The sequence below is a fragment of the Mya arenaria genome, chromosome 6 (genome assembly GCF_026914265.1).
Source record: "Mya arenaria isolate MELC-2E11 chromosome 6, ASM2691426v1".
Taxonomy (NCBI): Eukaryota; Metazoa; Mollusca; class Bivalvia; order Myida; family Myidae; genus Mya; species Mya arenaria.
In genome coordinates, this window is record NC_069127.1 from 9,259,617 (window position 1) to 9,286,484 (window position 26,868).

A 26,868-nucleotide genomic window follows, 5' to 3' on the forward strand; every position below is an offset into this window, starting at 1 on the left:
CACAACAACAACCAAAAATGGCCAACAATCTGTTTTTAAAATATAACTAAAATATACCCTTTCTCTAGCTATATTTAAGATGCAGGAAAATCATTAATCCACTCTTAAACTTCCATGCACTCAGAATAACTTCTCCACTGTATGTTTATGGTTTGTGAAATAAAAAAAGTTTTATGCAGAGAGAAACTCCATATTGTTAAAAAACTGTTAATGATATAATAAAAATAATTTGTAGGAAATTTCTGAGGCCATGCCTTGTAGTAGACCTTTACATCACAGGGCAAAAAACAGCAACTACCTACTTCATGTCAACTGGGTGTACTAACCAACAAATGGTAATAGGCAGTGTTTTTCTTCTCATCTCATGTGAGCGCTTCAGGGCCATCATGGTCCTCTTCTTTGTTGGTATTTTTATGAAAAGAAATCGAGGCATTGCCTTCGTTCTGGTCTAGTTGACATCGTGTTATCACTTAAGCCTTGACCATAACTCAACATCCATCTGGGTAACATAAAACAATGACACTGGCAATGTCAATTCTGTGCAAATATACTGACTATTGCCCAACAGAAAGAAATAGACGGGCGTTCCGATACCGCCTACCGTCATGTTGGTTAAATAAACAACCCTTTCTTAGATGTATTTAAATAATTTGAGCTACACATCTATCACCATATCCCTTCAGTTGTTGATGGCTTTGTTATTTGTTATAAGAACGAAGCAAAAAAGGTCCACAAGAGTGAAATGACATTTTGAAAAATGTCACGGGCAAAAGTGAATCAGTTAAACTAGAACCGTTATCTCGTTAGAACTCGTATGATAAAATCAACTGCTAGCACGTCAAATCGTGATATTGTCAACTACCTTAGATCAAGATAGAGTTTCTCTCTAAACATGAAGTAAAAATCTGCGATAAAATGCCCTTGTGTGATTCTTACGGCTAGGTGTGCTTCTGGGCGATTATTGTCGTATTTATTGGCTATGAAGAGAACTTACAGGATTTTCTAGCATTACTGCATTAGGAATTATAAATACGCCGGTAAATAATTATAAATACGCCGGTAAATAAAATAATTAGCCCTCGTATAATGAAAATATGCTATTATTAGGGATGAAGTGTTGCGTAAGTAGGATACGTTCATATAATTCAGTTCAGACTGTGTTGGAATTACTCTTGAGTTTGGGACTAATCGAAAAACATGTCACTAGGAAACCTGACTTCAGGTGCTGACCTGTACGAGGCTTCCGTGAACCTTTCGCTCGGTGACCGGATCATCCTTGGAACCATTCTCCTGTTTACCACGTGCTGTAGCGCAGTAGGCAATGTGTTCACATGTGTAATCGTGTACCGGAAACGACCGATGCGGTCCGCCATAAATCTGCTCCTTACGAATATCGCGTGCGCCGACCTTCTCCTTGCGCTCACACTGATGCCGTTCACGTTGTACCAACTGGCCGCTCCTTCAAGTGACGTCGCCCTAAACGTATGCATCTGTCTGTCAGTGGTCAAGGACAGTGCGGTGTCTGTGGCCGCGTGCACGTTGCTCGTAATCAGCATGGACCGCTTTTTAATAATCGTCTTCCGGCGGGACCGACTCAGTGTTTTAGTCGCCAAGTGCTGTATGGCGGTCATTTGGGCGTTGTCGGTGTCACTCGCATCTGTGCAGTTTCTAAGTAACGTTGAAGGATTTGTGGTTCATGACGATTTTCTTTGCAAAGACAACAGAGGGTATTCCAAGAGTTCACTAGCCTACACTACAAGTTTGGTGACGTTAACGTTTTTTCTGCCCATGGTGGTCATGTTTTATCTTTACGCGACAATCTTACGAACGGTTCAGTTGACATCTAAAAAGATTCACAATCATTCTGGAAGTACAGTTAACGTTTCTGTGACACAGTACAGCAGCCAACTCGGACTTCCGCCAGTGGCGCACCCATACCGCGTCAACGGCGATTTTGACGCAAAGCGACGAGCATTCGGAACAATTATCATCCTGTATGTGACGTCACTTATGTGCTGGTTGCCGTACATGGCAAAACGAATCTCAATCAACAACAACAACAACGACGAATCACAAAGTGATCCTGTGAATGTGTTCTTTTTGATTATTGGTTGTCTCAAAAGCGCCCTCTACCCTGTGTTTTATTGTGCACGTAATCGGAGATTCAGGCGAGCGTGTTCTGGGGTCCTACCTTCCAAACCTCGATTGCCCAAACGAACATTCAGAATAAAGTCTCGGAGAGTGAACCCCAAAGTGATATACGAGATGTCAGAAATAGAAACAAGAACTTGAAGTGATCTAAAAATATGTCTGAAATAGAAACAAGAACTTGAAGTGATCTACGAGATGTCAGAAAAAAGAAACAGGAACTTGACGTGATCTACAAGATGTCTGAAATAGAAACAAGAACTTGAACATTTGGAAAAGTGACCACCATGCCATTTGAAGACAGCGTTTTCTATTATACAGTAGGGGCTATACATAACGTGTTCATAGATATATATATATATATATATATATATATATATATATATATATATATATATATATATATATATATATATATATATATATATATATATATATATATATATATATATATATATGTTAAGCCTAGAAACAAGTTAGCCTTTTTATATTTGGTATTATTTGAAATGAAAAAAGGAAAGAATGTACATACTATGTCAAATATGAATTATATCATAATCCTGAAATATTTTCAAAGACTTTCAGAAGTTTGCAATGTTATTACGTCACTGCTCAATCTCAACTCGATACGATACGATACGATACGATAAGTTTATTGCGTAAAACATTATACAATGTTCATAGCATAAAACATACAATACAATGAATGGAGAAAGTACAGAAATACAATTTTCTGGAGCAATTTAACATGAATGATATAACATCCTATAGTTGTTCGAGTGTCGTTATAAAAATAGAAATATAGCTAAAGGAAATACGAGCCTAGTTATATAAAACCTCCCTTAACTGGTTAGCAAAGTAAATATATTTTGCTAGTCTATATGTGTTATTCTTTGTGTTACAACTTAACATGGATTCAAATGTATTTAACTCATTCCATCACATAACTGAGCATCGCATATGTTCAGTTCCTCGACGTTTCATCGCCATGTGAAAAGTGTTGACAGCCTCTCAGTGACACGCTGTATCTTTTGACCTTTGTCTGTGTGAACAATAACAGACATAGTAAATGCTACTTGTATGCAACTGCCTTATAAAACATTCATTTAAGTTTCCAAATGACAAGCGATAGGCTGGTCACAAATGAGCCTGCATTTTTTTTGAAGTACAAGCTCGGTCACAAACGATCAAATACTCAGTAACCGAAACTTGTAGGGACAAACAGCATGTTCTAAAACCTGGTCTGGCCTGGCCCGGCCTGGCCTGGCCTGCTGACTCAGCATTTTGTGTCGGACCAGCCTGGGCCAGGTCAGGCCAGGTTTTATACAAAATGAGAGTTCAAGCTCTGAATATACACAGACACAATGACAGACCTTTATTTAAAAATTAAACTGCATGTTTGATATAAGATTTTTTTCTGAGATTTATCTAGAAAAAATGTAGTTTATATGAATGCATTATTAATCAATTTTCTTATACAAAAATCAGGTTTTCAATTGAGCTATGCATGTGGTTTTTAACAACTTGATGTTCAACTATATGAACTGTAAGATGGAATTTCTACATCTTAAATAAAGTCAAAACATAAAAATCACCACAAATAAAATATATATGTATGTAAAAAATAAAATATATAATTTATGTATGTAAAACTTGAGTTTGAACACATTGATTTTAAGATTCGATTTGTAAACCAAGATCTGTGCACTTAATTGTTTTTATCCGATTAGTGTTAACAATATTCCCAGGCATTCAATTAAACTCCTTGTTTTACTAAGTAAAAACTAAACAATCATTACATTAAACATGAAGTTTTATTTCTAAATAAAGGTATATCATTGATTTTTCAATATTTTCAGTGCTTGTACTCTCAATATGTATAGAATATGGCCTGGCCTGGCCTGGCCTGGCCTGGCCTGGCCCGGCCCGGCCCGGCCCGGCCTGGCCTGGCCTGGCCAGGCCTGGCCTGACACAAAATGCTGAGTCAGCGGGCCAGGCCAGGCCAGGCCAGTCCAGGTTTTATACTATCTATTTGTGTGCTCATTTTCATATAATCAATCAAATAATATCACCAAAAAGCTTGGGCGACGTTGTTTGGTGACGCAATGACGCGTAGTAATTTTAGATCGCTGTTGACGTCAAAATAGTTCTTAAAAAACGCATTTCGGACGAGTAGATATATGTCTATTTCAATTTAAGATTTTGAGTACACTTATTATACAGCACTTCATTTAAATGATATGTAATTTTTATAATACAATAAAAACTTATCAGAGATCGTGTGTTGCTGTGCGTGACTCATCCGGTATTGTGGGAGGGGGTGCCAGCATGGCTAAATTCATCGAAAATGCCCATCCAGTGTGCTAGAAATGTTTAGCCGGTGTGCAAGAAATGCTTAGCCGGTGTGCAAGAAATGCTTAGCCGGTGTGCAAGAAATACCTATCCAGTGTGCAAAAAATGCAAGATCCTATTTATTAAATGCTCTCCGGTGGTTTATAGATATTCATCAATGAAATAGAACTAATATTTCACTGTTTCAAACAGTGAAAATACATATTTGATATACGAGTTCACTGGGACACAATATCTAAAATGACGTTACGCTTGCTTTCAATTTGACGCGCTTTCGTGAAAAACTACAATTAACTGTCAGTTGACATCCTCTTTAGAAATATATAGAATATACTGCACCAAGTACCAAAAGCTTTATTTCATGAGTGAATTATTGGTGTTATTGAAATATATTGCGATCTTACATTGAAACAAACAATTTTCCTCTATTTGTTAGCTTTGAGTTATTAAGCAGTTTAATCGACTAGATCTACTAAACCTCAGAGAAGGGTTTTTGTGTTGTTGTATTTTTAAAGCAGGTTAAATATATATTCTTTCATGCTTTTCGATGAAATATGAGGTTTTAACAGTGAAATAACAACAGTGAAAATATCAATTTGATATTTTCACTGCAAAATAATGAGTGAAAATATAAACTTTCAGAACTACTTTTGAATTCATTTGTAGTTTAATACTTGCCTTGATCAAAGCAGAACACTTCACTTTGAACCAGTAGATGTTGGCAAAAAATGTTTAAAAATTAAAGAAATGTTTTATACATTTAAATAAATATATATTTGGAAATTAACAACTTACCGTTTATTACCGGTTATCCCGATTTTCAAACGTTTTCTTGATCTTGAAGCTGAATGTTCGAACATTTGCTTTCATACCAAACAAATTACAGACAAAAACAGCTGATCGAACGTTAATATAATTTTATACCATCGTTTAAATGTATTTTGAACTGTTTGCCGTTGTTATTCTTAAAATGAGCTTCCCGGAGAATTCACACAACAATTTACAGATAATACGAGATTTTACGATTACGATATTACGATACCCACGCCTCAAAATTTGTCAACAAACTAGCGTGGCCTTCACTCTTTACCTGGAAAACAAATCCGTTTTCAAGCGAAACAGACTGGTCTCTGACAGTAAGATGACTGAATATTCATTTATTATGAAACACATGCAGTCTTAAACGTAGAAGAACGTTTAAAATCCAATGAGTATCCGCATTTGTTTTGCTAACACATTAATTTGACCTTCCAAATTTTCATTCATTAAATAGTGGCGTAGTAATTTGGTTATTTATTCATGCCCCACTTAAAATAAAGTGTTTTCGTTATTTTTTGGAACATATGTGCACTTATAAAACTTCATTAATTACTGTTCATAAAATCTTTGAACTTAAAAACGAGCGATAATAAACTATAAGAATGAACAGCAGAGAACTATTTCTCAACAAACCGAAAATAAAAAAGTTGACAGCTATAATTTTGCGTGATGGGCGCCCCACGGGTAGCGGCGTAAATGGTCTTACACTGAAATAAACAAATACTCTCTCTCTCTCTCTCTCTCTCTGTATATATATATATATATATATATATATATATATATATATATATATATATATATATATATAAAAAAGCATGATATTATATATTAATTTTTATACAATTCCTCGTCTTTTGACAAAATAAATGTGAGATTTTAGCCATAAATACGTTATATGATGATTGCAAATTGTTCAATGTGACCAAGTCAAACCAAGAAGTGTAGTGTTCATCTTGGTTGCCATGGTACCGGAATGCATGCTATGAAGATAAAACCCTGTTTAAAACTGTTTGTCTTGCGGGGAATCGATGTTCGTTAGACACATTTCTACCACAGTGACGAGCATTGATATTGTAATCCCGTCAATGATTAGAAAAACACGGGTCTTTATATTATTACGGATTTAATTGGTTTAATAATAACGTTATCCTAATAGAATGACAGAAGCTTATAAAAGGAGCAACAAATTATGTAATATCAAGTCATGTTATTCTCTATTTGCCTAAGAGGGAACATCAAGGGAATACAGTCCAAACACATCTAACGTTAGTATCAGTTTCTGCCGATTAATGGACTGATATACACTTGCAAGTAAACTTTTAACTGAAAACAGCTGAGCCAAGTGTTACAAGATATTAACTTAATTATGCAATGAATAGTTTTAAAACTTGATTTCTTTAACTTCTGAAAACCATAATGGTGAACGCTCGTTTTACGACAGCTGTTTTAAAGTAAGTTTGAATCACCAAAGGATTTGAACTCAATAATCGTAATTATCTGTTGAAACGCATACTAAAATGTGGTTGCAATTGACGCCCATCATCTCTGCACCATATTGGTTCCTTCTGGTCGCCGTAAATATATAGAATGAAATGAAAACATATGCCAATGCGCACCTCTCAATCGTTACTAAACGTCTCTTAAGGTTCGTAAACAATTATCAAGCAGTGCACGAGTGTTTAGAATCATCAAATGGTATTCAATTTAGCGCTAATGTATAATTTCAATCACGAGATTTGCGGATGAGTAACTATTTTGTACCATGCTGTTAAGGAAAACGTTCAATAATCAAAGCGCTGAAGGCACTGGAGTATTCTCTGCATGTAGGATTTGTGATCATTAGTAATTCATTTTAGCTCGATTGTGACGAAAGCTAAGCTTATAAAATCACTCTCGAGTCCGTTTCCTGGGCAGAAACCAGTACTGTGTCCCTTTTTGAGAGGCCATGAGAAAGTACCCCTGATGGGGATCGAACCCACAACCTCTTGGGTGAGAGGAGGACATCCATACCACTAGACCACTCTCACCTCATTGTGATCATTGGGGTTTCCTTTACAAAATTTGAAACAAAGAAATAAGCAAGATCATCAGCATGTTGCAGCTAGCACAGCATTGCAAAGTTAAACTTACTTGATTAGTCAGTGAAATAGTTGAGATACGTTGAATAAAGTTTCAATGGAATACATCAAATGGTCATTGACATGGACTCGAATGTACACTTACCGAGTACAAAAAAGGCTTTAATTTGCAATTAATGCATGACAGAGTTTTCTAACTTGCATATTGGTTGGAAAGCATGGGCATGGGGACTACTATAGCTGTACTAATGTTGTGAATAGTCGAGCTAAACAAACAACTACAATAGTGTGAAAGATATGCTTAGCTGGGCAAGGTGAAACCTTGAACTATTTAAAAGGATGTTTTATCATGAAAGGGATGAAATCAGTAGTAACTCGATATGTTTAAAAAGAGCATTTATTATGAATATAATAACATGCAGAAAAATAGAAATATAGCTGTTATTTTTAAATAAACTGTTGGGACTAGCATATTGCATCAAACAATATCAGAGCTGTATAACGTTAAAATGAGCATGAGTTTTAAGCATGTAGCAAAGGAACAGTTATTGTTGTTTTAAAATGTAACTGAAGTAAATGATACGAAGACACTGTAGCATATTATGTAACGAAATTGTTGAAAATCATCTATATAATTGTGTCACTTTTTTAAAGTAAAACTTTTTTTTATTTGTTTGCTTAACAATAATATAACAATGGTTCTTTTTATGCCGTACAGAGAATCTTTTACTGTTTAAACTTGAATTATGCAAAGAAGATTTGCAGATAGTTATACTGTATGTACACAAATAAACAAAACAAGAGCACCGCAGAGCGAACACCAACGGTCATGTGAATTTGTTGTCTCTGTATTCTTAAATAAATAGTTTTGATAGATAAGAAGAAAGGGTGACCTGAACAAAAATCTTAACCAAGAACTCATAATTGGTATACCTGTATGTATGCCGACAACGCTAAGGTGATGACAATAGCTCATCATTTTTTTTCTCAAAAAATCAAATGAGCTCAAAATATCAGAACATATACACACCTAAAATGAACAAATGTACTTAAAAAAACATACATTACATTTATTTTTCAAGTAAAGCTTAAATATTGCATGTAAACCAACAAGGGAAGCCTTGTCGAAAAGAAATACAAGACACATAAGAACTATTTTATACACAAGTTATCAAACTCTTTATATATACTGTTTGTAATTGGAGACAACTTGAGTAGCAATGCAACAAATTTCTTGTCAAAACGAAATACAAGACACTTCAAATGCTACTAAATTGAATCAGGAGCAAATAACATTTACCACTTATGTACAATGTTATCCTTACAATCCTATAAGCCATATAGCCAAACATTTTTTTAAAAACAACGTATGTGCAAATATGTTCATTGAAACATGCATATGGTAAGGAAATGGACAACTGTATTTCCTTTACAATGATGAGCGGAAAATGATATGATAAAATGAAAAAGTACTTTGTGAGACATTGCAAAATGAACATATTTTTATGGCATGCATAATAATTTGTGTTAAATTCTTTCTATGAAAAACAATTAAGATTTTCAAATAAAATAAAATGATGGCTAGCTTTAGCTGATTACATGCCTAGATGTTGTCTTCTGCATCAGTCAGAAGGTAATAAGAATAATGACATGTATTAACATAAATAAAGAGAGTAGAATATTGCATCAAAGTTACATTATAGTATATTTGAAATTAAAGAATTGTTAGCAAATGCTGTTCGAACTGAATTGTACACTATGTATGTACACACATGTACATATTATGTAAAAAGCATATACATTAAATATACCTTATATTCTAAAATTAAACATAAACATAGGAAATGAGCTGAACGTTTTAATTTGAATAGCAATTTAACAATATAAAATATATAGAGATGCCAAGAGAAAATAAAATGGTAAATTATGTAGAAGTGAAGATAACAATGTTTTCCTTCCAATCCATAAGCCATAAGTGACATTATTTTGGAATTATTTGTTTCTCCTGATTACTACATATGTAAATTTTTAATATTCAAAGACTAAGTTTCTTTGTCCAATTTTGCCTATAATTATGCCGAACAGTTTTGTAGTTTACCCGGAATGCATGTCACAGGTTTTGAGTGGAAGGAAAATTTGTTGTGACAATCTAACTAAGCATGAACAGACCATGCTTTCACTCTAGGTTTGTGACACACATTCCCCGTAAACTACAGACCTCTTCAGCATACTAAAATGCCCAATTTTAGGGGAACATGGTCGGTGTTATGAAAATAATATGCTACAAACAACTGAGAGAAACAAATCAAAAATACACACCATCATGATTTGTTCAAGTTTCAAGTTTATTCAGTAAACTCATGTCATACATGCATGACAAAATGAGAATTGCAATGAACATATTATACAGTTACACATAAAGAGGCTTTGAAAAATGAACTTCAATCATAATAATAATTAACATCTTGGTATAAAGAGGAGTACATTATATTCTATAATTGACTTTTTTAATGATACATTTCATAAATGTACACAACTTTGAAAACATAATACATTCTGGGTTTAATTTCATAACACGTTTAAATGACAATATATTCGGAGTTCTAAAATTACAGTTATCAATGAAACGTCGCCTTTCGTTAGTGAAATAACTACACTCTAACAAATAATGAAATTCATCACCAATACGATTTGAATCACAAAGGTGGCAATTTCTGTCATTTATATTTATATTCCTCCAACTACCTACTTCAATAGGAAAATGATTGTTTCTTGTTCTAAATCGTATAACATAGTTCAATAATTTTGGCGGTGTTTTAACAAGATAGTTTTCAAATTCAAAACGTTCTTTAAACAATCTATAATTTACAAAACAATGTGTCATGTCAGTACCAGCTCTGGCCATACCGACTTTAAAAGCTTAACACATATTTGCAAATATTTACAATGGAACAAAACATATATGGAATGGTAAAATTATGCATGAATTGAAGATGCAATAAAAAATTGAGCACATGTTTTTACAAAGTTGACATACAATGTTTTCCTAGCATTTTTGAGTAAGCCATATAGCATACAAGAAGGTCATGAAGGCTCTAAATCGCTCACATGAGTACCATTGCTCATTAAGACAAATATAGCCTGGTAACTAGTTTTTGACCCAAGATGACCTATATTCGATACACCCAATTCTAATGAAATTCCAATTGAAAATGTGACCTCTTTTATGTACACAAGGTTTTTCTGAAAATAAGCCTGGTGATTTAGTTTTTGACCCGACATAAGTATGATAACCAATATTCAAAATTAACCCACATATCATTAAAACCAATAGTTTGACAAAATTTTATGACAGTTGGTGTAAAAAGGCAGCCTCTTGAGTGTTAAGTTTTTGACCTAGTGACCTTGTTTTTTAACACTACATGACCAATATTAGAACATGACCCAGATCTAATGGGTACAAACATTCTGACCATAGACAATGAGGAATGGGGCAAACATTTTCTGTCTATAGTGCCAACAATGTTTTCCTTAACTTTGACTTTGTGACCTAGTTTTTGGCTAAGTTTTGATTTTGTCCTGATTTGCATAAACACACAAAATCTGACCAAGTTTCATGAAGATTGGATACACAATGTGACCTCTAGAGCGTTAACAATCCGATTGTTGATAACGATGGACAAAACATACCGCTATAAATAAACACACATGTAAGTTGTAATATATTGTTTTAATTGATAATAAAACATGAATTAATTAATATTCAATCAATTGATTGTAAAGCCTACGAGTCCATGAAGACAGGTGTCCACGCACTAACCGTTACAACAAATAAATACAGTATAACATCAATCAGCAAATCATGATTATTAACACTGAGGGTATCAGCACAATTTCAGAATGTGTTTCATCTGTTACTTTGGATATATAATGTAATGATATAATTAAAAACAGGTTTGTTAAAGTCAGTTGAATATCTCGAAACAGTTAATATGGCTGCATAATGAGAATTTACACTGGCGGACTCAAGGTAGCTATGCCTCTGGTTCTTAAATTGTCAAAACCAGCTTGCAAATCAAACGAAGCAGTCTGTTCAGCACTGACACCATGGATTTGCATCCCTCCTTTATGTATCATTGAAAGGGCGGAAACTCGTGCCTGCCGATTATCCCGATACATCGCATTTGAGAGGAGTTGCATCATACATGCGACCGCACCACTGTCACCTTCTTCAGCAAAGCGAACATGTTCCCCAGAACCAGGCATTGTGTCGATAACAATCGAGGAAGCAACTGGATTCTGTTGACCAGGAAGATTTGGAGATGCTAGTTCCCAGTCGACGCTTACAATTAGGCCACATGTCAACTGAGTTCGGCCTCCAAATTTGTACACCTGTTGACGCCGTAAGTCTTCTGGACACCCCGTAAACACTTTCCAAACTCTGTACATGCCATCTTCATCTTTAAGGAACCGAATACAATTTGGCTCGATTGATTCTTCCACTTTTACCGCTGCAAAGTCAATGCGCATTTCGTTGTCTAGCAAAGAAAACTGCGGATCGCATTCCCCCAGAAGGCGAAGAATTGCACCGGATTCGTGAACAAAAACGGAGTTTGGGTTGTTTGGATTGTTCACAACATGAGCGCACGTCAGGGCATACAGCTTGTTGGCTTCGTCCACAGCAAACCCACCAAGCGTTCCTTGTCTTAAATCTGATCTGGCTTGTTGGTCAGGCCATGGAGAATGAATTGTTTTTCCATGCTCGTGTTGGACAAGAACGAAAGACTGTAGCTCCTTTGTGACGATCTTTACAGTGTACGAGTGTACATAATTGTGTTCTTTTATCAAGGACCTGATTTCCCTTTCAATGGCATTGTAATACGATCGATCCTCAGTCATTGGTTCTCCACCGCTTTCGAGTGCCTGGCTTCGTACATAGACGGCAAACTCGTCATACATCGTGCCAACAGCATAAACATTTGATAATCTGAAATAAAGTAAAATGTAAATCTCAAAGCATTCAGACTGAAAAGAAACACTTTATGTAATTGGTTCATTTTTTGAAATTAAAAATTAAAATTCATTAATTTAAAACATTGTGAATAATACCCATTTTTAAGTACATGTAGTATTTTATCAAACATTTTTCATTGAAATGATGCAAAAGAGCATTATTTTAACAACTTATGTAAGCATACTTTAGGAGAGCCTTTCTCAACTCCTGTGATACGTCAGGGGCTTTGGATGCTAGATAAAAGTTTTCGTCCGCCTGTTGAAGATAACCCTCGACCTCGTACGCCATTTTACGCACAATCTCAACATAACGTAACGCAGACTCCAAGCTTTTTTCAACATCAAACACTAGTTTCGAAATGTCCGCCACTACTTTGTCAACCAACCAATCATACCGAATTTCTTTCTCTTTGAAAGTTCTCTTGCTTCCCTTCTTTAGAAGTGTCCGATGCATTAAAGGTTTACCTTTTGCCTGGAGAACCTGATCTGCAGCCTTCATCATGAAGCTCTTGGTATTTTCGGACACACTTTCCTTGAAGCGCTTCTCAAACTCTGCTTCCTCCAGCATCAAGTTGCAAACTTGAGTGGAAAGTGGGTACTTTTGAAGAATGAAGTTATGTACGACATTGCATTTGTACATTCTTGCCAACTTTTGCATTGCACTTTCGGTCAAAACGCTACTTTTATCTGTTTGCGCCTGTTCAAGCTCTGATTCCGTTTCCATCTCTTCTACGTCATCGCTGTCGTGTTTAAGCGCGTCTTGCAAAAAACCGAACATCGTACTGTGCATTGGGTGACATTTGATAAATTGCTCCAAATCCGCTAAAGGAGATCCAGATGATCTTTTATCAGCGGGATAGAACCATCTAAGGTGGTCATAGATTTTGTGGAAACCAATGCAAATATCTTGTTCCAAGTATTTCGAGATTTCGTCTGCAACTTTGACACCGTCGTTATCAAACACAACATGGCAGTGTTCTTTGTCTTCAATCTTGCCAAGAATGAAGGTTTTCAGCAAAAACTGCTGTTCCGTTGTGGCTTCATTTTCTACGTTCAGAAAGAAAAAGGAGCCACATATGCCAGATTTCCTTGTGGTTTTCAATCTATCGATGGCCTGATTCAAAATCTAAAAATAAAGATAAATTAACATGCAATACTTAGTTTAACTAAAAAGACCAGCCTTTATGATATATGTGTATATATTAGTTTCATTTAGTTGAGAAAATAACAGTTTATGAACGATGTCTCTTTGTTTGATTTAATAAACTTAATTAATCTATAAACTGTGTAATTGGAATACTATGTTGGAGCGTGAATTAACATACCTTTTCAAAGTGTTCATCAATGCTCGGCCATTTAATGAAACACACGCTAATTTTGACTCCAGCTGGATCTATGACTGCAAATGTTTCCTCTTTCAGCGGGACGGGGTCCACGAGAATGTTGTCTAACAGTAAAGGTTCATTTCCGATAACATTAATCTCAAGCGTCATATCATAGATCGTGGTGAGCTTCTCCAAATACTGTAGGTTCCCTGTGTTGTGAAAACTGCTCGGGAATGCTCCTAAAATAGATATCGTGATACATTATATTCAACAACTTTCAAAATAATACAAGCGTTTTCGGCGTCTTATATAGATTTTTTAAACAAGTACAATGATTAAACTGAAAATGTTGTGTTTTTTTTTATCATACCTTGCATTAGAAAAACATAATTTCACAATACGATATATATTACAGTATTTTTTAACCTCTCCAGTGGCCTTATTTGCGAAACGGAAGTACTGAAAATTTATTGCTTTATTTATAGTACATGTAGAGCAAAATTGATAATTTCAGATATCTAGAACACATTTTAATTGATCGAAAAACTTACCAATTACCCTTTTAAACCTCGGGAAAAGATCAAGAAGCCGCCTCCTGTAGTAATGAGCCCGTGGATAGACACGCCACGTCGGGATCACCTCCCTCCGGGCATTCAAATTTGGCTGAGACATCCCTCCTACTTAAGTGGCCCGAATTAAGTCGGTTTGAAGCTTAGATGACATCAAATCAATTGATCTGTAATAAGTGAAACTATCAATGTATTTGATATTAACATCAAAATATTAATAATGTTGTACTTTCAGAACAAGACCAATACATTTATCGTTGATATCGGATTTTATTTTTGTTTCCTTCCAGTGACCAATTGCAAACAAATGTGAAACTAGGGCTATCACAAAATGAGACCGAATCCCCACATGCCCAAGTGACGGAAATACTACATGGGTATAACAACGAAAAAATCACGTGGAACGTGTCTCACTGAAGGTAAACGTGCCACAAGATTGTCAATAATGTAGTGGCACGAGGAAGATTGTAAAATATTGGTACTGTTCTGTGACACATCAACAATAAGGCTTATAAATCAAAACATACTAAGTTCAGAAAGTTGCTTCGAGCTTGACCTCGAAGAGAGGGACACGGATATTGTGTGCGACACGTCCTTTTACTATGATGATTGCTATGCAAAAAAAAATCCGGACACAAACTACATCATTATCAATAAGGCCTATATATAGTAAAACATACATAGTTAAAAAGATACTGTGTTCTTGACCTCGAAGGTAGGAACACCATTCTGAATTTAGGGCGACATGTCCTCATACCATTCAGGCTTGTACAACAAAACATCATGACTTAGTTCGGACGATTGCGGAGTGAACTTGACCCTATATATATATATATATTATATTCTTTAAATCGGACCTAGAAGGAGAAAGATATTGATCGTGCAAAAACGGGACGGACTGACCGACGGACAGATAGATCTAACGACATGCGTGATTCCTATATAGACCCCCCCCCATTACTTTGTAAAGAGGGGTATAATTATAAATATCAGAATGACATACCTAAAATAAGATTAACCAATTCCAATAAAACGTCTGATTTTGTTTTCAATCACAGGAATTTGGCACATTACTTGAATAAACTGGAAGAAATTTAGGAAAGAAAACTAACATAAGCCAAAGATATTAGCCATGCTAATGTTAAGATGATTTTAAAATGAGTTTATCCGTCACCATTACTCATTAGTATATATCTCAAAATAAACGCACTTCTTATAAGCTTGATATTAAGCCTTTTTTATGAATCTCCATGAGTAAAAAGTTACTCAGCCGTTTCGCCAATATTATTATTTGTAAAATCAACTATTTACCTTGATAAAAAGCGGATACAAATACGCTAAAAGAATATTTTTCATTAAAAACAGCGACTTTCGTTTCCAAGTGGGATTTCCCAAACTCCGCGCAGTGTTACTTCCCTTGCAGTACAGTAATCACTGCCTTCACAAATATCACGTGATGATAGAAACGGCACGTGATTGCAATTTACAAAATGGACGGAACACCTTTAAAAGAAATTCCAGCAACATGTTTCATTTGTTTAGAAAATAAACGATTTTATTCCATAAAAGGAAAAAATGCAAAACGTTCGATACATGTCTGAATAGCTAACAACACATCCATGTTGATATTGTAATTTGTAAATCCTACTTTCAATTTGAAAAAAGACCGAACATTTCCGAATGTTTTTTTAATTGTTATTTTTTTATAAAACATATTATGCCTATCAACTGGCGTAAAGTAATTATTTAAGAAAGGATATAAGAATAAATATATATGATTAAAAAAAATGCCATTAAAAGTTTTCATCCAATTTTGGATGAAAATCTTGTGGTGGCAGTGATTACTGTACTGCAAGGGAAGTAACACTGCGCGGAGTTTGGGGATTTCCATTTAGCAACAAAGCTATTTATAGTAGTTAATGGTTTTCCAAACATTGTCTGGTTCCCTGCATACTGATATTCAATACAGTACGATAGCGATAGTGTAAAGGGAAAGGACTCCAGACTACCTAAACCTATAGATAAATCAAAGCGCTGAAAGCGCTGCAAGACTGTCGGTGACGTAACTGAAGCAAGCAAACACTACCGCAAAGTTCTTTCAAATGAAACGTGATTAAATGATTTCATACAAATGATGAACACTCTTTAAGGTAGATGAAGAAGGATAAATCTGATTATAATAAGCACAAATATATTGGCCCTACTTAATCATGTATCCAATGGCCTACAAGATTCTTAATTCAAATTTCCTAATTTTGAACCGCTTTAAATTAGTTAAATGCATATTCATTATGTTAAAATTGCTTCAATTTATGACGTCGCTTATAACAGTTTCAGTAAGCAATTACATTCCTTCATTTCATTAGGGTCTGTTGAAGCCAATGTCTTTAAAATGCAAATACAATACAAACTATACCCAAGATTCAAGGGACATAATAAAAGTATAACTTTAAGATGATGCTCTTTCAAGCCTAAAAATGCCTCCCAGAACTTCTATCAACAAAGTCCACATATCTACAAAATTTCTGCTCGAGTTACTTTCTTTGATATTAAAGTGAAAACAAATCTGCATGGTGCTGTGGCATCATACCATGAAAAAAAACTAATATCTTTAAAATGTGTTTTCTAGTTTGTTTTTATTATAAAAGTGTTAATAAATCTGAATGGTGCTGAAGAAAAAAAACTAATGTCTTAAATTTCAAATCTGCAGCATTAATTAGCGCCATGTTGTCAAGAATATCTGGACAATTGAATGAAATATGCATGGACCGAAATGACAGCTGGTTTTTCATTGACAAAAGATGCCTTTGAGGCAGTTTTAAGATTATGCTATTCAAAGTATGAGGGTAGTTGGTACAGTTTTCACTCATATTCAGATGATGGCTGATATTTGCTGATAAACATGTATCCTCTTAGCAGCAGGGAATAAGTAAATGACATAATTTTAATGACCAATATTGGAGATGTGACCTTGACCTCCAAATCCAAAGGGGTCATCTGCTGGTCACCCCAAACCTAAATTTCAAGTTTGAAGGCCATGGGTGCAGACTTTGTCGAGTTGTCACACAGGCAAGCTTTTTGCGTTCAATGGTCTGAGACAAATCAATAGGGCTCACCTACTGGTCAGGCCCAACCCCAAAGTCAAGTTGTTCAAGGGCCATGGGTGCAGGCTTTGTCCAGTCATTATTAGTACAACCTTTTAGCATTCAAGGTCACTGTGACCTTGACTTTTGACCCAATGACCCCTTAAATCAATAGGATCTTCTAATAGTCAGACTTAGCCTCCATGTTGAGTTTGAGGGCCATAGGTGCAGGCATTGTCAAAAGGGGTCATCTACTGGTTAAACCAAACTTTCATGTCAAGTTTGACAATAAGTCTAGGAATTGTAGAGTTATCACGCGGAAAAGCTTTGGTCTACTGTCAGACAGACGGACGTAGCGGCCAACATGTGCAAAGCAATATACTCCTCTTCTTTGAAAGGGGCATAATAAATTGAAATTGATTAAATATTTTTGTTTATTATGTTAATTAACTTACACTACATACAACAAGTACCATTTTGATATTTTCGAATGCTCATTTGGGCATGTACATGGGTTTTGATCTGACTATGAACATGAAACTACATAGTGATGTTCCCTCCTATCAATTCTAAATTTAAATAACCATGAGAAAAAAAGAATGTTTTCACTGCACCATGAATAAATATGTCAAACAAAATAAATGTCAAGTTATTCAAGATTAATTTAACACTGTTCTTTTGATGATTTCCGTGCATTCCTGACTGCAGGTTGTTCCCATTTTCCCACACAGTTATTTTATATTGGCCTTACAAGGTCAGATCTTGAGTTGGGTCTTCATTGCTGGACACTATCTCTTTATCTCCACAGAAAACACACTGGTGCAAGTTTCACTGCAACACCTGCAAAAAAAGTTATATAATATTCTAACTGAACTCTGCATCAATATTCAATTATTTTTTTATTGGATTTAGGGAATGTCTTTGTTTTAAAGGGTTCATATAAATTAATGCATTTTTTCAATTTAATGCATTATCATGCTGGACTCTTTGACATTGATGGTTAAAACAAAGAAGGCATATGATTTGTGTACAGATTAAACATTATTAATTATAAATGTGTTCTTTAATTAATAGACAAGTGGCAACAATTTCCCCAGTTAAAAAAGCTTACATTTGTATATCTGCAGATTAATCATTTGCATTTCTTTTGCTTTGATCATTTAAGTCAAATGAGTTAGACATGATAATGCATTAAATTAAGAAATATATTTTTGGGCATCAATCTATAGTGTGTGCCTTCAATCTAGAAATAAATTTCTTCTCAACAGATGCTAAATTATAAAAAAAAATATATAAACCAAGATTTTGATTATGACATACCTGCATAGTTAGTGGTCTCCATAACTGCTCAGAAATGCTCCCTATGACAAACTAAGTGCTGGTGTATGGCTGGGTAATAGTGCTGCTCCAACCAATAGCGCAATTCTTCCTACAGGTGGACCAGCTCCTCAATATGGTTTCTGTCATGGCAGTGATAACAGTATGTAACATGCCCTTTTCTACTTTCCAGAGAATAAATCTTCCAATCTAAATTACGAATTTAAGAACAAATATATACATATGCACATGTAATGTTGTTAAAAACAAACCATTTAGATGCCACAAAGCTATAAGATTTTAGGTGAAAATTGAGCCAAATCAAAACATTTAGTCATTTAAAGCTGCACTCTCATAGATTTACTGTTTTTACAACTTTTGTATTTTTGTCTTGGAATGACCTATTTTTTGCCTAAAATATCTGCAAACCAGTGATATAAGACTACTGACAAAATATTACATTGCAGACTTCCATATTTCAGGTCGAAAACAAAGGCTTTATGGCTTAAAGCGTTACTAACGGTTTAAGAAAAATGCATAAAACATTTTGAACTTAAATATAAACATTTTCTGACAAATTTATTGTCAGCCATCTTATATGAATGGTTAACATGCATTTTCACATAAATTGGCCCGTTCCAAGAAAAAAAAATAATAAAGTAGTCAAAACATTCAATCTGTAAGAGTGCTGCAGTCTCAGTCACAGATTGAAGGTTTTGACAACTTCTTTTACTTTTTGGCTTGGAATAAGCTAATGAAAAGCAGTATGAAAACTGATGAAATAAGACTGCTGACAAAAGATAAGATCATATTACTTTTGTAACTAGAACTGTAAGCCATAGGCTAACGAATACCCCCCACCCCTCCATGTCTAGGTTGTTTGCCCTGGAGTTAGGCCGGACAAAGCTAATTTTGCCTACAAGGGGAGATAACTCCAGTCAGGGTCATGTGACCTGTACCAAATTCACAGAGGCGAAAGTTTACAACATGGCCATTAATTTCTGAAAGTTTGATAAAGATTTGTTGAATAATAACAAAGATGAATCCCGGACAGGGCTTATTTTGCCTACTTTAACACATCAAGGGGAGATAACTCCAGTCAGGGTCATGTGACCTGTACCAAATTCACAGAGGCGAAAGTTTACAACATGGCCATTAATTTCTGAAAGTTTGATAAAGATTTGTTGAATAATAACAAAGATGAATCCCGGACAGGGCTTATTTTGCCTACTTTAACACATCAAGGGGAGATAACTCCAGTCAGGGTCATATGACCTGTACCAATTTCACAGAGGCGCAAGTTTACATCATGGCCATTAATTTCTGAAAGTTTGATAAAGATTTGTTGAATAATAACAAAGATGAATCCCGGACAGGGCTTATTTTGCCTACTTTAACACATCAAGGGGATATAACTCTGGTCAGGGTCATGTGACCCGTACCAATTTCACAGAGGCGCAAGTTTACATCATGGCCATTAATATCTGAAAGTTTGAAAAAGATTTGTTCAATAACGACAAAGATGAATCCCGGACAAAAAAAAAACGGACGGACAGACGGACGGACAACCCGATTCCAGTATACCCCCCCAAACTTTGTTTTGGGGGGTATAACTATTGGTTTTATGGTTAAAAGCATTACTAACGCTTTACTGATAATGAGATTTTTGGCACAGAACATCATCTTTTGACCGTATTAAAATAAGAAAACAGCGTTCCAATATTTTCAGTTGTCTTTTTTGACTGAATTAATATAAGAAAGCAGCGATCGATCCCCTTTTTCCAGTTGTCTGTTATGTCCAGTGTTCAGAAATTCGCATAAAATAATTCATTACAACAACAAGAAATAAAAAAAGAGTTGGTAAAACAGACAATCTGTGAGAGTGCAGCTTAAACATATGATATGCATTATCAGCCAAGTGCAGACCTACTCACATCCTGGCTACACAACCAGTACATTCGTCAGCTTTACTGATTCGAACCAGGCACATTTATATTGGTAGACTAGCATTTTACCATTCTGTGCTGGCCAGTAAAGTTCTTATTGAATTAGAATTCAAAATGTATATACCTTTGTTCATTTTTTTTTGCCAACTCTGTTTCAACTGAACTTCCTAAATGAATGAGAAGTTTCAAAAAATAATTACAATATCTCAGTAAATACCTGCATTTATGTGTTTCTTGTGCAATCTGTCAGCTTTGGTAGGCTCAGGTTTCATTTTGTCCACCTCAATACTTGTAATCTTCTAGTCTGATGTACTGCCATCCAATTTTTAAGTCAGGTCAGGCAGCCATTTCAGCTTTGTTCCAGTTGATTGTATCAGATGATGTTAACAATAATAGCCTTGTATCCAGGCACTTCTCAATCTGAAAGTTTACAAAAGAACATGGCCTGTAATATTTAATAAAAAAATCATAATTGTTTACTCCTGGATGATGGGTTCTAAAGTAAACCTCTGAGAAAAGATGCTACTGGTATGGTGCTTGAACCCACGACCATGTGAACACTTGCATGGAGAGCTGTCAAACTGAGCTAACTGGGTAACTGATTTTTAGGCAGCTCCCAGCTTGGCTCTACAATTGACAGGTGCATTATACATTATAGAGACAATAAATCAAACACTTGAAGCACTATAGTCCAAATAATAGTAACTTAACTGATCTTTTTACAAATTTTGAAATGGCATATCCTTCACATACAATTTTTTTGTACCAAAAGTGGGTAGCTATTCCGATTGGGATTCCGGGTCAGATAATAATATATATCTAAAATATGAGTTATGTACACAAAAAATAAAAGCTGACGAATTATTATGAGTTTGATGAGTGTTTTTCTTCATTTCATACTGTCAAAACAAAATGATATAAACTGTTATACATGAAGATCACCTGCAAGGCTGCGTTGCATAGATTTACATGGATGTAAAATGGTTGTGTTTAAATGCATTAAATGCTTGTTTTGTGAAAAAAATCTTTGCACTTACATGGTAATAACTAAAATACGAATATAAAACCTTTAAAATCTATTTCAAACATATAATACTTATCTAACTACGATTTCAATATCTTTCAACCCCCACCCTGTTTTGCACAAACCCGATTAGACTTAAGGGATTGGAAGAAACCCATATGACACGTCTATTTTTTTAGACTTTTGAAGCATATATGTTCTTTTTTGATGGTTGAGACGTTTCAGGTTAAACAACAATTAAAAATGCGAAATAATTTTAGTGAATAATCAACTTTGAATTGAAAGTAACATGAAGATGTTGTAGTGAAGGATTTGCCATATATATATATATATATATATATATATATATATATATATATATATACATTTTTTTTTAATTGTAAAAAGAGTACGTCAACGTACAAATATTTAGACTAAGAGATGTAGATCAGCTAGATGTACCTTCTAGTCCAAATAATTGTACGTTGACAGATTTTTTACGATTTTTGATACAGCAAATCCTTCACGTACAAATTGTTTTGTACGAAAAGTGGGTAGTTATTCTGATCGGGATTCCGGGTTAAAGCATATTGCATCTATAACATATCATAAAAACAAGAAATATTACCAGATAATGTTATTTTATATAAATTCCGTAACCAAAAAGTAATATCAAGCAAATAATTATGAGTTTGATGGTTTTTTCTTCATTTCATTCTGTCAAAACATAACAAAATATACATGAAGGGCACCTGCAAGGCTGCAGTTCACAATTTTACAACAATCGGAACATTTCGGCCATCAATTGTAACAACTTGCCATCTTCGGTAAGCTTCGAGATAGTCAGTCCCTGTTGGATACTGGCTGAGGTGTTCAGATTGTTTGGCCAAGGCCGAGTTGTTACGATTGTATTATCTCGAAGCTTGTCGGAGGTGGCCGAACAGGGCTTTTTCTATAGTACCCACGGGTCCGACTATCGGACCCATTCCCAAAGCAAAATATAAGATATTTTTCCCAATCTTCAGAAAAAAATCCCAATCCAAAAAAAAAAAAAAAAATATTTTATAGAAATTATTTTTACCTGTACTGGTTCATTTTCAACATCCTAATAAATTAGGTGATGATAAGTTTTTTTGGTAATTGAACTCAAAAATCATTGATTTTCATCATATTCAGAGATAGGAAATATTATCTGTCATGATTTATTGCAATAGATATTTACACCCCAAGGATTGATATTTCAGCCATTGTGGGTCTTATTAAAGGGTAGTCCAAATAATTGTACGTTGACGGATTTTTTTTAGATTTTTGATATGGCAAATCCTTCACGTACAAATTGTTTAGTATCAAAAGTGGGTAGTTGTTCCGATCAGGATTCCGGGTTAAAGCATATAGCGTCTATAAAATATCATAAAAACAAGAAATATTACCAGATAATGTTATTTTATATTAGTTTCGTACACAAAAAAATAAATATCCAACTTATAATAATGAGTTTGACGGCTTTTTTTCATTTCATTCTGTCAAAACATAACGATATATACATGAAGGGCACCTGCAAGGCTTTAGGGCACAGTTTTAAATCGCTCGGAACATTTCGGCCATGGCCGAGTTGTTACGATTGTATAACGAGGTCTATCTCGAAGCTTTGTCGGAGGAGGCCGAGCTATTACGATTGTATCGAGTTGTTCCCCTTCGCATAATTGTTGTCTGTGTCAGTCAACTTTCGTTTCATTGGAAAGGTAAACAACTTGTTTTAATGCACTAAATGCTTGTTTAGTGCAAAATAACATTTCACTTACATGGTAAAATATGAATATAACTCTTTATGATCAATTTCAACCATAAAATACTTCACTTAAAACAATTTCAATATTTATAAAACACCCCCGTTTTTTGCACATTCCCGTTAGACATTAGGGATTGGAAGAATCCCGTATAACACGTCTATTATTTTAGACTAATTAAAGGGAAAACAAACTAATATTAAATCATTTCCTAATTCACAGGAGACTAGACTAGAGCTTTTTCTTTTCACTGTAAAATTTCCCTATTCCTGCATTTTCACGACGCAAAATTTCGCAAAATGTCTAGGGTCTTTTTCCCAAAATGGACAGAAAAAGCCCTGCCGAATTATTATGATTGGGTCAAGTTGTTCCACTTGGCATAATTGTTGTCTGTGTCAGTCAACTTTCCTTTTAATGAAAAGGTGAATAATGTGTTTTAATGCATTAAATGCTTGATTTTTTTGCAAAATAGCTTTGCACTTCCATGGTAAAATATGAATAGACGTTTAGACGTTAGGGATTGGAAGAATCCCGTATAACATGTCTATTATTTCAGACTAATGTATATTAGTCCAAATAATTGTACGTTGACGGATTTTTTTTAGATTTTTGATATGGCAAATCCTTCACGTACAAATTGTTTAGTATCAAAAGTGGGTAGTTGTTCCGATCAGGATTCCGGGTTAAAGCATATAGCGTCTATAAAATATCATAAAAGCAAGAAATATTACCAGATAATGTTATTTTATATTAGTTCCATACACAATTTTTTTTTTTCCAACTTATAATTATGAATTTGACGGCTTTTCTTCATTTCATTCTGTCAAAACATAACGATATATACATGAAGGGCACCTGCAAGGCTTCAGGGCACAGTTTTAAATCGCTCGGAACATTTCGGCCATGGCCGAGTTGTTACGATTGTATAACGAGGTCTATCTCGAAGCTTTGTCGGAGGAGGCCGAGTTATTACGATTGTATCGAGTTGTTCCCCTTCGCATAATTGTTATCTGTGTCAGTCAACTTTCGTTTTATTGGAAAGGTAAACAACTTGTTTTAATGCATTAAATGCTTGTTTAGTGCAAAATAACAATTCACTTACATGGTAAAATATGAAAATAACTCTTTATGATCAATTTCAACCATAAAATACTTCACTTAAAACAATTTCAATATTTTTAAAACACCCCTGTTTTTTGCACATTCCCGTTTAGACGTTAGGGATTGGAAGAATCCCGTATAACACGTCTATTATTTTAGACTAAATGTATATGTACCTTCGTGTCCGAAATCGATCACTTCCTGGCAGCTCATTTCTGGATTGTCTCCATCTAAATTTAACATTTTTAGACGCATACATTGATGCCATTTTTGCTTCGATTGATGTTAAAGCAATAGCACTAAATACAGGTCGGTTATTTTGTAGAAGAACGTGTTCGAAGTAACATTCAATTTCATTTCCGCATAATCGCCGCCATATTGTGTATGACTTTAAAAACTTCACCCTATAGTCCAAAATAACAATAGGCATAACGTTGACACACTGTGATAGGTATAATCCAAATAATTTACTCAAACAAATACAATAGTTCGATTGCTGCTGAAAAAAATCATTTGAAACGTAAAAGCTATTTCACAAAATATTACATGACATGAACTCTTTAACCGCGTATGATTTATTTCTTAATAGCTTTCATTCATAAAATAAGTTCTTTGCCGGGCTTTGCCGGGTCAGTCTTGAATGCCGGGATATGTGTGACGTCACACGGGGTGCAAACATGTGGTGTAGCTTACTATTAGATGTAGGGTAAAATGACTTCGTATGTAAATGCTATACTTTCATTATTTTTCATTATTTTGTTCAATAAACCTCACCAAATTGCAACGGTACAACTATACTAAGAGTAGCACGCAATGTTTGTCATAAAAAGGCAATAACGCGTTAAGTACACATAAGCAGGTACTTGACGCCCCACATTCATGTAAGTAGTTCTGTTGCTACGCAGGTGGTGTGTATTAATATATTCATGTTCAATATGTCGTGTCAGGCGACTAGTCGCGTTTCTGAAATACCGCTCTCTAAAGACTGTCGGCTTGCAGCCGACAGTCTAAAAACTCATAGATTCGATGTGCGCTCCAAATATTAAAGGGCCCCTTTAAATCATTTGAAGAGCTCTTCAAATCAATTGAAAACCATTTAATTTGATTTGAACAGGTGTTTAATTAGTTGTTGTTTTCATTATAGAATTATTGCAAGTGACAAATCAATTGAAGAGAACTCTTAAACGATAATTGAGGGTAGCAACAGATTTGTACGTAGCTCCAGTCAAAGTTATAAAAATAATATCTCCATATTTATCTACAACTGATTTATAGCTCTTATTTTGATAATGAGTTATTTTATTTAATTGCTGAGATCATTAATTCGGTTATACTTGAAACAACAACATTTATTATAATAATTTGGCAATATATCTACAATTAAGTTATACGGGAGGTCTTTTATTGATATGGAGTTAGCTTTAATTCAATTGAAGAGCTATTCAATAAGGTTGATCTTACAATATCTTCCATCGAATTGTAGAGATCTCCTACTTATTTGGAATTTTCTCTAACATCATTGATTTTATCCATACCATGATCATAGTGGAGCACAAGCTCTTAAATGAAATTGATGAGGTCTATAATTAATCTATGAGCTCTTACAATATTTGAGTTTATAAAGTTGGCGTTCCATAGGGTTTGATACTAAAGTTTCTTTTCTGCATTCATAACAAACAATCTATAGATAGTTATAAAAGCTCCTGACACACGGATTATCTAAACAAACCTGCATTCAGAAACATATATTTGTGTTACATATTTCATTGCATATATCTTCGATGAATACTATTTTAAACTCCGTCCATCCAACCCTCCCTTCGTAATTTGTACACGGGGGTACTGAGTTTTCCGCACTAGGAGATATACACATCGGGCTGATGTAGGCGGCTCACGTTGCCGATATAGAGCCGATGTTGTATTAAATTAATAAAGCTTAGGTGTTCAAGCATGGCAGTTCGCTATGATTCAACTATCGACAAAGGAAACTCAATTATATTTTTACATTTCTTGAAGAGCATGCTAAAGTAGAGTTGTTACTACTATATCTATCCGACCAGGGTCGATCGGTCGTGCCAATATCATACATGTATACTACTTTTCAATGGCCATTTTCTCTTCCACTGTTGTCTGTCGCATGATTAACTGCAATCAAATCTCTGTGAAAAGTTGTCATTGTTCCGTGTGAATCATTTTTGTTGTATATTTAAGTTGTTAGACTCATTCGTCTCTGGTTTAGCTGTCCATTGCCGAACAGTGTGTATGTTTTATTCTAGTAAGTAACTATTACACAATATTTCAAAATTCCAGAAACCAATATTTCGTAT

At 34.7% G+C, this 26,868-nt stretch overlaps 2 protein-coding genes and 1 long non-coding RNA gene across 4 annotated transcripts; 1 reads left to right on the plus strand and 2 right to left on the minus strand.

The window, feature by feature from the left end:
- The first annotated feature begins 1,197 nt into the window (after window positions 1-1,197).
- LOC128237096 (high-affinity lysophosphatidic acid receptor-like) lies at window positions 1,198-2,292 on the plus strand. Its single transcript, XM_052952305.1, has one exon. The coding sequence runs from the start codon at window positions 1,198-1,200 to the stop codon at window positions 2,290-2,292; it is 1,095 nt and encodes a 364-aa protein (XP_052808265.1).
- An 8,816-nt stretch (window positions 2,293-11,108) lies between these two features.
- Window positions 11,109-16,131, minus strand: LOC128238611 (uncharacterized). Of its 2 annotated transcripts, none has more exons than XM_052954710.1 (5): window positions 15,616-16,131; window positions 14,287-14,471; window positions 13,736-13,974; window positions 12,596-13,536; window positions 11,109-12,384 (listed from the first exon to the last, which is right to left on the minus strand). In XM_052954710.1, the coding sequence occupies exons 2-5, from the start codon at window positions 14,405-14,407 to the stop codon at window positions 11,409-11,411; spliced, it is 2,277 nt and encodes a 758-aa protein (XP_052810670.1). In that variant the 5' UTR covers window positions 14,408-14,471; window positions 15,616-16,131; the 3' UTR covers window positions 11,109-11,408. The 2 variants fall into 2 exon arrangements, with proteins under 2 accessions (XP_052810670.1, XP_052810671.1); XM_052954711.1 differs by lacking the exon at window positions 15,616-16,131 and adding an exon at window positions 15,308-15,427.
- A 1,672-nt stretch (window positions 16,132-17,803) lies between these two features.
- LOC128239020 (uncharacterized) lies at window positions 17,804-18,908 on the minus strand. The gene is made up of 2 exons (XR_008261805.1): window positions 18,708-18,908; window positions 17,804-18,227 (listed from the first exon to the last, which is right to left on the minus strand). It is a non-coding gene; the product is annotated as an uncharacterized LOC128239020 (long non-coding RNA).
- Window positions 18,909-26,868: the final 7,960 nt, after the last annotated feature.